Source organism: Calypte anna, chromosome 3, assembly GCF_003957555.1.
Source record: "Calypte anna isolate BGI_N300 chromosome 3, bCalAnn1_v1.p, whole genome shotgun sequence".
Lineage (NCBI taxonomy): Eukaryota > Metazoa > Chordata > Aves > Apodiformes > Trochilidae > Calypte > Calypte anna.
This window is the reverse complement of record NC_044246.1, coordinates 105,839,802-105,852,566: the sequence shown is the minus strand read 5'-3', so window position 1 is coordinate 105,852,566 and position 12,765 is coordinate 105,839,802. Positions and strand designations below refer to the sequence as shown.

Genomic DNA, 12,765 nt, shown 5'->3' with positions numbered 1-12,765 from the left:
TGCTGCCCAGAAACCTTATTCCTTGTCTTTGGAAAGGCAGCTCGGGGAAAGAAGTGTGTGTGTGTGTCCGCGTGTGTATATACATATAGAAAATATTTTGAGGCATTTAAAGGTCAAGGGTTTTGTCTTTGCCTGGTAAGATCTGCATTTCAGTGTAAGGTTTTAATGTTAGGTGTCTATTGTAAGGAGATAAATGCTCATGTCATGTTATGAACCCACTGGAATGTTTTAAATCTGAATGTGTGAAAAGTAAGCAGCCCTAGGGATGCTTCAGTGCTCCGTTTACTTCTTTCCTTTGAGCCATATTCAGTTGTGGTTCCATAATCATGCCCATAATTATGCAAATAGATCCTTTTGAGTGAAATCTTGGCATTTGGCATTGACTTTATCAGTTCTGCTTAATTTTAAGCATGTGTTTAAAAATCTTGTTCCATTCAAAATCAAAACTAAGAAAATAAAATTTTGCCATATGTGAAGTATTTCTGAGTTCCTCTATTGTTTTCTTTTCTGGCCAACCAAAACGAGAACAATTTTAACTACTCATAGCATCGTACCTTAACAGCCATGTATTTATTTGTAATGATCATTTAAACACTGCTAGCTAATTCTGGTACCACTTAATGCATAGCTTTATATTCCATTGACTTTAATGGAGTTGGGATCAATAATTGCTGGTGTAACTGCAAAGAGGACTTTGTCTTTATTTTTGTTATATCTGTATGAAAAATAGATTCCCTATCCCCTGTTTCTTTCAAGCTTGCCATTGAGTCTGTCAAAATAATATGTGTAGGCATATTACTGAAAAATATCCATGAACAGCTTTCTAATCCACTGTAGTGGATTCAAGTAATTCTGTTTCTAGAAGAACCAGAATTTTTCATCCATATCTTCAAGTAAGGTTAATGTAATTCTATTTTTAAAGATGTGCTTTAAAGTAACAACCTGATAAAGAGTCTTCTGGATCCTTATTCAAAACATTGTTAAAAAAAAAAAATTGACATCCATTGGATTGGAGAGTATAACATCTTTACTGCATTCCAGGACACTTTGGATGTAGGTTTTGAGATTGTTTATGGATCATTTTCCACCTTTCACCCCATGACATAGGTATGTTCTCCAGCTGATACCATCACTTCTAATTAGATGCAGATGGCTGTTAGTGGGGGGAAAAAAGTTTTCAAGAATGTGAACCCTATGAAAAGGTAACATTTATATCTTTTGGTGTCTTGACTTTAGAAGGCATGTCACAGTTCACTGAGATGAGTAGTGCTGTGATGTGTCAGAGTAACTCATTTAAATGTTTACCATACTACTGTAGAGAAAATTAAAAGTTAAATTATTTTTTTTTAAATATTGAAATTATTCAGGTTATCCTCAGAGAGACTGCTTAGAAACCCTTTAATCCAAGTCAGCTTGAAAGTTATATTTGCATCTGCTAACAGAATGAAAACGAACTATATGCAGGGCATAGAATAATCCTTTCTAAGGTGTAACAGGCCTGGATTTGTTTAGATAGTTGAGTAAAAAGGTTTATGCACTACATAGGTTAGGTATAGGAAAAAAAGCCTATATATATATGTATATTTTTTTATTTATTGACAAGAATTTCTACTTTAGATATAGATCTTATATTTTATTTTTATAACCGCAAGGCAGGATTAATTCAGTATTCAATGGTATTTTTATTTTTAAGTGACAGTGATCTACTATTGAAGACTGAGAAATCATCAGCAATGCACAGCATAATTCCAGATTCTAAAAATAATCAGGTCTGGAACATGGAGTCTTTCTGTTTGCTTTGGTTGTAGGAGTTTCTCTTTCTTTAAGGAGCAATGTCGGAGTTTCAGGGAAACAGGAAACTGTAAGGCAGACTGTGTGGGAAGAAGTTACTGCAGATGATCTCATTCTTAGATAATTGTCTTTATTAATGAATTACTATTACCTCTAGGGTATCTACTTAAATCTCTCATCAAGATCCAAGTAGGGGCTTTATGCTTTGAGAAATGATAAGGGATAAAGTGATACCATACTGTGGACTGGGGTTGAATGAGGTTTCATGGCTACTTGCTGGATGAAGGGGTTTTTCGTTTTCCCTCCCTTTAGATACTGTATGGGACTATTCTTCTTTAAGCTAGACATATTCTTATCTTTCCTAATGTTGAATTTTACGTTTTGTGCATTAATACATTTACTAAGGTAATCTAATTTACTACAGCTATCAATTTACTGGTGTGGTCAGGTGACTGCTTAGCTGCCAAATTAATCCTTGTTGGGTTAAATGTTATAGTAGACTAATTGCCACTGTAATATAATTTTTTTCAGAACCAGACTGTGGCTTTGAATATACTACCACTGAGTCTTTGCTGTCAGACTCCACTGACCTCTGTACTAGTTTTTACATGATTTGAAGGAGTATGTATTATCCTGCATTAATCATTGAGACAAATTTCACTATTTCTGAATGCACTTTAGTATAAAACTCTATCATATTTTGATGTGTTTATGTGTAGAGTCCAGGTCAAGCTCAGTTGCTATCTTTTTCTATAAATTGCACTGTAAAGCTGCAGGCAGTTTCAAAGAGTTTGTTGTGAGCTATGGCTTTGATGTCTGCTAATATAAACGAATGAGAAAATCAACCTTAGCCTGACTGTGACCCTGTGGGTCGCAGGTGAATGGGTTTGCTTTCTATGTAGCATATCTCACCTGTGTAAAAATGAATTAAAATCCCTTGTTCATCTATAATGACAGATAAACTTTAATCTCTTATTTCAAGTATAATGCAAAACTCCAAGCAAAATGAAACCATCACATTGTCCTTGACACGTTGCCATACTTACTGTCCTGGGCAGTTCAGCTTGGCAGCTAAGAATGAAAAACCTTCAGCATTTCCTTTAGGAAGGTTAAGGAGGAAGCTGCTATTTTGATAAGAGGGAATAAATAATGCCAATTATTTTTAAATAGTGTAACAGAACACTGGAGAAGAGGAAGATATAAATCATGATTTAAAGTGATCAATTTGACAAAAACTTGTTTTGTCCCCAAAGATCCAAGATTTGTACTAGACAGAGTGTGCAGATGTTTATTTTAAGCATCAGCAATTAAAGACACCTGCTATATTTTAAGAAAGTAGAGGGTGAAATTCTGTTTCTTCTCCCCAGTTTTGCCACTGATTTTAGTAATTCCAGACTTTTACATAGGCTGTTTTGTCCAGTTCAGTGCTTTTTTATGCTATGCCAAGTAACGGAATAGAGATCATGTAGTGCTCCTCAGTCAAAATTTCAGCCTTTTCCAATGGTGGCAGAATGTATAACTCAGTGGAGAGTGTTGGATCAGGGAACAGTATTCTCCCAGCTGCTGAAGAAGCAGACTCATTGTTGCTTTGATGTCCAGTGAGGATCAATTCTGGGAGTCACTGAGCCCCAGCTGGTTCCCTTTGCTGTCAGCTTGCAATCCTTTGTACAGAGAAGCAACAGAGACTTCACAAGGCTTTTCAATGCAGGGAGTAGTGAGGAGCATTGATTGAGCACTGAGGTAGCACTGCAGTGCAGAATATTTTGTTTGTTTTCTGCTGCAGCCCATGGTGCCAGTAGGCTGGAGTCACATTCTCTGCCAGAATAAAATGCCACAGTTCTTTGTAGCCAGCCGTGTGGCACCAGTTTACATGTCAGGGAATCTTAAGATTATAATTTTGAAAACTTCTTATAATCCATCAGTTTTGAAGAATACAGAAGAAAGGTGGAAATGTGTTGTTTGCCTAAGTGGGTTATTTACGCCTTAAAACTAAAAAGGATGCTAGACAGTAGTGTTAAACAATTTCAACGTGTGTACTGCAGGTAGTTATTCTAGATTATGGTGCAAGACAATTCAAATAGTAGAGAAGTCCACTTGGCTTTGTACAAGTGGGTGATACTATTTCTGATCAAGCATTAAATGAGTATTTTTAAGGGAAAACACACAAGGTCATCGTATGCAGGAGTACCACTTGCTAGTCAGGCAAAGCAATGAAAATAGACTTCTTAGAGAGTCAAAGTGGGGCCTAGACTGATTTGTGGCATAAGCCCAGCAAACCAACAAGATAATGTCAATGGCAAGATTTTCTTTATGTTGTTTGAAGACATTACTGGTACAATGATCCCATCCAGAGGCTCAGATTGAATGTCAAGACAGTTCAGGTAAAAATGCACACACCTAGGTGCACACTGTTTCCTAAAGTTCATGTTACTGACTTCATTGTCTCACCACCAGGTCTTCAAGTAGAATCATAGACTGATAGAATCATTTATTTTAGAAAAGATCCTTAAGATCAAGTCCAACCACTGACCCTAACAGTTGACCTAACCTACCAAGTCTACCACTAAACCATGTCCTTAAGTTCAATGTCTACACATGTATTAAATATCTCCAGGGATGGTGACTCAACCTCTTCCCTGAGCAGCCTGTTCTAGTGTCTGACAACCCTAGTGTAGGAATGCTTTCTAATACCTACTCTAAACCTCCCTTGGTTCAACTTGAGGCCATTTCCTCGTATGCTATTGCTTGTTAATTAGAAGAGATGGACCATCACCTCACTCATATCACCTCTTCTCAGGTGGTTGTGGAATACCTGAACTCTGCTTCCTCTCACTGTCTTGTTTTTTCCTGCAGTGCTAGAGAGGTGGTTCACTTCAGCACATGGTATGGGAAGGCTGAGCCCGCTTACTTTGACAACTCTTGTGGTAGCTTATGTTTGCTATGGAGTTACTCTGGAATACCCAGAGGCCTCAGCCCCCCAGGAGAAATTAACATGTTATTTCCACTACGCTGGTGTTACTGGTTTTATTCAGTACCTATTTGCTTGTATGTCGTCTGAAGTATTTCAGACTATGTTCAGTCACCCTGCCTTAAGAAACTGTGTTAGAGCTGATTCATTTGAAGATTACTGGAAAAGAGAAATGCTGAAAGATTTTGAAGGTCTGCCAGTACTGAAATTATTTGTAATTTTGCAAGGTCTGCTCGTGTAAAGTGATGGTTCTATGATCTCTATTCTGCCAAGTTGGGTTTTTTTGTTTTAGTTTTTGATTCAGTTTTTTGTTTGTTTTTATGTTGTTTTGCTTTTTAATAAAAATAAAATTATTTTGAAAATTCTTATAAATTGCACTTCAAATAGTTGCTCAGTTTACTGTTTGTAGAACAAAGTCATTCCCATAGAGAAAAACTTTCCAAGTATATTAAACAAAATACCCATGTTATATTTGCTTTATGCATGTTAAGTGATTTTGGAGGCATAGATTGTTGTAGAACCATGTAATATAACACTGCTTCATGGTGTTTGCCTTGCCAAAGTCAGACAACCAAAAAAAACCCCTCAAGGTTTGTGCTGTTATAATCAACATACCTTGATAATAGGTGCTCCAATCTGTTAGAGGGGAGCAAGACTGGAAATGCAAAACAAAAAGAAGTCTCTCACAGACATCTTCATTTAATAAATCCATTGTCCTGTATTTTTTTTATTAAAAATTGTGTTTTAGTACTTGTAATTTTTGTAAGGCATTCTGTCAGACTTTGCCTGTACTAATTTAATTCTAATATAGCTTCCTTTGAAAACCAGACCAGGTGTTTAACAAGTGTCACAGCAATAAGTATATAGATAGCTAAGGAAATCAGTAGTTCAGTTTGTAAATTCAGGTCTCTTTATTTTTTTAATAAAGAAAATAATGCATATGATCACTTCAGTATCTTGAGTAAATGGTAATTTATTTGTGGAGGATACCTTTACAAAAAGTAATTACCCCAGTAAGTACTAATGACTGCTGTGTTTATCCAAAAGTTGCACGAACAGTTCCTTAGGGTGCTTGGGCCAGACTAAGGTCTAAGGGTTAATCTAAAACACAATGCTTTAAGACCTGGTTCCTGGTTTCAGGAGGAGTTCTTCAGTATTTATTGAACATTGTTTCTATCCCATTTCTTTGGGAAGAAGCATTTTATTGCTTGCTGATACAAATTATCCAGGGTTCAATAATCAAATGAAAGATTGGGTGAAGTGTTCCGAGTTTTAGCAGTATATCTTTAGGAGATGCATTTTCTAATGCATTTCCCATACTAGACCCACAAACCTGAAATCGCAGCTTTTAAGCTTACAGGTCTATGTAAACATCATCAGATATCATTGTTCATTTGTAAGAAATTACTGTGTTTTGCTGTAAGAACAAACCCAATCAAGTTACTTAATTTCCAAAATGAAACTTCTGGCTGTGCACACCAGTTTAACAGGTAATTCTTCTAAGTAGTTAAGTTGTGGGGTGGCTTTATTCCTGTCACTATCTGAAGGCAAAACAAAACTTTTCACAGGTTGCTCCATCTAAACTGTAGTTGCTCAGTCACAGCTTCTGCTCTTCCCACCAGTGTTTGTATGTATTTGTATGTGAGGTGGGCCATAAAATCTAAAGAACTTGGCCCTATATGTTGATTGCATCTATGGCATTTGATGGAGATACAGTGGATTTAACATGACCCTGAGCTAGCTCTCATCAACTATTTGGTTGGTTGTACTTGATGCTTGGTGCCTTCCCTTTTCATATGTTTTGATATAATCTCTGACCTTTCAGTTTCTACTCCCTCTTTGCTTTTCTTCCTCTTGACACCTTGCTGTGTTTTCACATGGTTAAACTTGTTATTTCTTCTCCCTGTTAGCATTAAGCATTATGGTGGGTGATGTTTCACACACCTGAAATGAACAGCATCTTCAAAGGAACAGGTGACTCTTTTTCCAGTCCTGTAGCTCAGCCCCCAGATCCTTACTTGTCCTTATCCTGTGAAGGTCCATTATTGAAAATTCTTGAGCACAAGGATTTATACAGATGGTTCATTAGAGTTTCTCCTTAGATACACTGGTACTACCTCCTTGAGTAAATGACCCAGGGAAGAAGATTCAGCGCAGGTAGGGTAGTGCTTTTTGCCTCCATGTCCTTCATGGCATGTAATTGCAAGTCCTCTTTTCACACAGTCCCTTACTATTCCATGAGGAATTTGGAAGCCTTTTGTGTGACCAGATATTGGGACAGACTTTCAAGTCAGTCCCTGAGAAGTGGACAAATGTTTATATATACTGAGATTGAATGTTCACTGTTATAACCAAGACAGCAGAGAGTTCGTATACACAGGCATTCTCTTGTGAATCAGGGAATTACAAAGGAATGCAGAAATCAGACACACAAATTTTAGGGTAGATTTTGAAAATATGGCCTCCAGTATTTTTTCAAATCATAGAATCATAGAATGCCAGGTTGGAAGGGACATCAAGAACCATCTTGTCTGAACTTTCTAGGTAATGATGTTAGTTTAAATTAGATGGCCCAGGAGCCTGTCGAGCTGAGTATTAAAACTGTCCACTGTAGGGAAAACCACTACTTCCTTTGGGAGGTTATTCCAATGTTTAACTGTTCTCATGGTGAAAAGTTTTCTTCTGGAGTCCAGTTGGAATCTCCTTGAGTAACTTGTACCCATTACCTTTGTCTTATCCATGTGACTCCTTATAAAAAGGGAGTCTCCATCTTCTTAGTAGCCGTCCTTTATATAATGGGACATGTTAATAAGGTCTGCCCTAGGCATCCACTAGAAGTCTATGATTTTTTTTGAGACTTTTTAATGAAAGCAAAGAAAGGATAAACATTATGTCTCTCCAGTATCTCCTCATATAACTGATTCGTTTTTTCTGCCTAAGAATTTCCGTTGTATATGCAGCAGAAAACCAAGCAAACACTGTTCCCCGTTCTTTCCCTGAAAACCAAAGTCCTCTTTCCTAGCAAGATTAACTTGTTGACTAATCTTAGAGCAAACACTTCATTTTAATCCATCATTGTTTTCTGACTGTGGGTTTAGTGGAGGTCAGAAAAAGAGCTTCATTAAAGTTATTGTGCGTTTGTTTTTTTGAAAGCACATCAGAAGGTTAATGCTTTGCCAAAGAAAATAAAGAAATGCAGCATTTCTTTTAATACACTTCAGCTAAATAAAGTTTTAAAATCACATGGCTTGGCCCAGATGAGGTGTTTGCAGCATAAGGTGCAACTCATATAATTTCTGCTATCTGAAAAGTGCTTAAAATGAGGTCTCCATGAGCCATGCTATTTATTCCACACCTGAGGTGGAGTAACTCTAGTCCCTTCTCTGATGCAGAGCCATTGGAGAGCTGACTGCCAGTGTGTTTGTGCAAGTCTGTTTGCTTATATAAAGAACACATTTAAGCTTCTCCACCCAAGAAATTCATGTTGGTTTTGGATAATCCCTGAGCGATATTATTCTGTAAAATAAATAAATAAATCTTCCAAACCTGTGACACAGCCCAGCTCTCACATATTTTGGACTATTGAAGTTGTAGCATTTGTGTTAGGGAAACACAAACTGACACAAGGTATGGGCAGTTTTATGTCTGTTCAGAAGTAAAATAGGATGTGCACTGCAATGTAGGCTTATGTGATGTTGGAGTTTCACCTGACCAGAAAGCAGGGTCATTTGGTAATAAGGAAAGCTTTGCCTGTTGGTTGCCAGACCCCACAGTGCACATTCATCCTGTAGTGTGGCTTCTTTAGGACTGGTGCCAGTGTGATTTGGTTTGGCAGCAAAACACAATCATTTCTTTGATGGTTGGACTTGATGATCTTAAAGGTCATTTCCAACCCTGACAGCTGACACAATTCTTTGGAGTCAGCATTGGTCATCAGGACTTCTTTCAGTTTTGGAGAGGTCATGTGTGTGTGTGTCCAGTACACGTGGGAATCTGAGCATCCTTGGACTGAGTGGTGCTGAGGATGCTTTGGTGCAGTAAAGTACAACAGGTCTCTGTGATCATTCATCATAACTAACCCAGCCAATTAATAATTGCTTCTGAAAGCTCTATTCTTAGGAACACATTAGTGCACAGGCTTGGGCTGGATGTGATCAAGTCCTAAACTCAAGTCTGAGTGAATGTGAGGAGGGAAAAGCCTTTGTTTTCACTCTGCTTTTAATTCTCACACGTGTCTTTCCTCCAAATTCTTGTTTTGACAACAAAACTGGTTGTGAATAGGCACATCTGCTGAAATCATTAACAGTTCATACATGATGCCGTGAATCTCTACACTGCTATTTATTGGGTAACTAAAAATTAAATTATATATCTAATGCCTTAAATAACTGAAAAAAAATTTTTCTGCCTTAACTTGGAAAATATGGCAACTGGACTAGACTTTGCTATGTTGTTTATTAATTGCATTGCAGCAATGCTCAGCATCTCTTTTAGCAGATACTGAATTGATGTAATGAAAAGCAGTCCTTATCCTCATGAGACAGAATGATAGAAATGATTTTATTTTTCTTGCTTGTTTTGGGGGGTCTTTTGAACCATGAGAAGCTCTCTGTAAGATTTATGCACCTAGCTGATTTCCTTTTCCCTTACTCTAGCCTGGAAATAAGCTGATATTCTTATAAAATCACTTATTTTCAAGAACGAAAGCTATGAAAGAAATGCCAAACATTAAAAGATGTGCTGATAAATTGCTAGAGGTGGCAGTGCCTGAGTAAAACAGAGTGGAAATGATAGCAAATGATAACAAGGGAATATTGACCTGCTCAACCCAGCACATGGTAACATACTTATATTCAACATAACTTACTCCTTCACTGTATCTAATGGGCTATCATATTTCTAATATTCTGTCATTTAGATATATCTTAACCACAGATTAGCTATCCCCTTAATTAGACCACTGGTTGTTAGATATTGTTAATTAGACCCCTAATTGTTATATGTACCCTTAGTCAGTCTTGCAATGCAGACAGCTCACTCATACATGAGGCTGAGCTGCTTTGTAAAATAAAACGTAGGAAAGGCAGCTTTTGCTAGAAATAGAAACTAAATTTCTATTGAAAACAGTGTTTTGGCCTTTGGCTTTTATCTAGGGTGTCAGAAAATAGAACAAGCTCTTTGGTTTCCATTACTTGTAGAAAGCCTAATAAAAATACTGCTTCTCATCTGATTTTGCATTACTTGAGTATGTTTTAGTAAATCCCTTTTCATTTAGGTTAAACTAATGTAAATTGTATTTGGGTCGTTTTAGTAGAAATATTGGTGTAGCTGAAGGACTTCTTTGTTGTGACCTCTGTGATAGTAGTTGAAACTCAGAAAAAAGCATCAGAACACATTCCTGAGCAATTATTTTGTTTCAAAAAGTTATGTTCCATAGAGATGATCAGAGAGGCAATACACTGCCAGCCCCCGCAGGCTACCAATAAATACCATAATTGTCAGCTGCCTGATCACTACAGTAGTGTTAGTAATTCTTAGGATTTGAGGTTAGTGACCAGTTGGCTTCCAATGGAGTATATGTGAATTAAAAGAAAAATCAACCTCCATAATTTGATAAACTTTGTTCACAGTTATGGGGAGTTGACTCCATGGTTATCACTTTCTCCAAATGGGTGCAAACCCAGCTGAGGTGGATCTGTGGTGCTAACTTTCTCTTACAGAACTTTTTCAGTGTATTTCAGCCTTTCTAATGCATGTGTCTGAACAGTGTCTCTGCCTGATGGCTTTTCTTCCAGATTTGTTTTTCATGTAGGGAACTGATGCAGAAAACACCAAAAGAAACGTGGGAAGTTAAACACCTAATACTTGGTGGGCTGGGTAGGGCTGTGTGTGCACTGCCTTTGAGCTGCTTTTGCCAGGCACCTCCATGCTGTCTGTAGGACCACGGTTCATTCATGAGCCAGTCCCCATCCTGTGCCTGAACCCTGCTGCCAGGAGGTTTAGCTTATTCTGGGCTAAAGCTGCACTGCAAGTCAACATGTAATGATTGTAAAAGATCATAGTTTTAAACTGGAGTATGAAAGTGAACAAGAACAAGAGTTAAAGATGCCCCAGTTGGTATAAATTTTTACAGGCCTCAGATCATCCTTGTCTTGTTGACTGGCGAGGAAGCAGGTAAATGATTGCCCAGGCTCCTTTAGGAGGTCCCTAGTGAAACAGGAATCAATTTTAGAATAACCTTTAACCATGAAGCTCTAATTTGATCTTCCTCTTGGTCACTGATTGAAAGTGATAAGGTCCTGTGTAAATAGGGCTGATTTCTGCAAGTGCTAGTACTCCCTGTTGACAGACAGGCATTTCACGTTTCCCCTCATTCTGTGGGACTTTTTTCTCTATCTTTATTTTAAGAGAGGAGATTTTGAATGTCTGAAGGTTCTTAGTGCATGATAACACACGATATTTTGTCTTAAGTGAGGGGTCTCTCAATGTAAAGTTGTATTGATTTAAGGTGATCCAATGCCTTGAGTTTCATCTTGTGCTGAATGAAAGGGTTTAAACTCGAGATAGTATGCCATGAAGCTCCATGTGTTTACATATCCTTCTCTGGTTCCCCAGCTGGACATAAGGCTTCACATCCTGTCCATGATCCATCAGCCTGTATTTACCAGTGCTGGTAACTTAAAACTAATTTTTTACATTGGTGGTTTGGTGGTTTGTTAGGGGGTTTTGGGGTGTTTTTCTTGTTACGTTTGGTTGGTTCGAGTTTTTTTAGTAATAAGTGTATTTATTTCAGAGTTTTCCAAAGAAGTTAGGAAAAAAAAAGAGAGAGAGAGATTGAAATTCCTATCATTAAAACAAAGGACTTTTTTTCTCTTATGTTTCAGACACAGATATTAAGGAGCTAGAGGATGTTTTTGGACTTAATGGACAAGTAGAGCATAAGCTGAGTTTCCTCAAAAAGAATGTATCAAAAGATATAAAGCTGGTATTGATTGCTCACTCTATTGGTTGCTACATCACACTGGAGATGATGAAGAGAGCATCAGAACTTCAGGTACATTCACCCTGTGGAGCGGGACTTGCGCGTGCTTCGCCTCTGGGTAATGCCAGTGCCTTCCCTATGGAAGCTATGCTACCACATGCAAACTTCTAATTTAAGTAAAATTAACATATTAATGACTATTCCTAATAATAGATTATTTTACACCAACTAGTTTACAAAGTTCTGAATTTGGATCTTTAAATGCCCTTGTAATGTAAGCAATAATGGTGATGAATATATTTAGGATTTCTGTGTTATCTTCTCATCCTTAATTAATTGATGAACCGATCACAATTACAAGATGTCACCATGCCAAAAATTAAGAATGGTTCTATAGCAGCTTTAGTAGCAGCTTCTTATCTCAAGGCAAGCAGATTGCTGGCTATACATGGGGAAATCTGTGGAAAATCATAACATAAATTGTGCTGAGCACTACTATCGAGGATGTTTTTAAAATTTAATACATACATGATTGCTTCTGCAATTTATTCTTGGTTTGTGTAACTTGATGAGAGTGTGAGGTGTTATTAAATGTTCTTGTGTATCTGAACATTTTTATTTGTCACAGTGAAGCAGTAAGAAGGCTGTGTCCTTGCAACTCTGGGAAGAGCAAACTGTTAGTGTTCAGTAATAACTCACTCTGCTGGAGGATGATGAATGAAGAATACTGAATTTCTATTCTTAAACATTCACTCTTGTAAAGTCATTGCCTCTGCCTTTACATTATAAAATCTTCAGTGGAAGGAAGTGCAGTGTTAGCTTAAAGCCTGTGTTTTAAGCTAGTTTAAAGCCTGTGTTTAATATATGCATGAGTATGTTCTTCCACTTCTTCATAACCATTTCCACTGCACATACAACTTTTTCTTCTTTTCATTTGAAGGAAACAGCAACTAAAAATGTGAAACAGGACGTTATCCTGTTATATTTCCACAGGCAAATTTCACTTTCTGACTATAAACAAGGG

General features: G+C 37.4%; 1 protein-coding gene across 4 annotated transcripts in view; it reads left to right on the top strand.

Annotated features, from left to right (window-relative positions):
- The window catches only part of LDAH (lipid droplet associated hydrolase), a 104,561-nt gene that overhangs the window by 39,097 nt on the left and 52,699 nt on the right, over positions 1 to 12,765 (top strand). For all 4 annotated transcript variants that reach the window (XM_030447928.1, XM_030447924.1, XM_030447925.1 and 1 more), the window contains one exon: positions 11,644 to 11,813. In XM_030447928.1, coding sequence (XP_030303788.1) covers positions 11,644 to 11,813 — 170 coding nt within the window. The remainder of the gene's footprint in view (positions 1 to 11,643; positions 11,814 to 12,765) is intronic.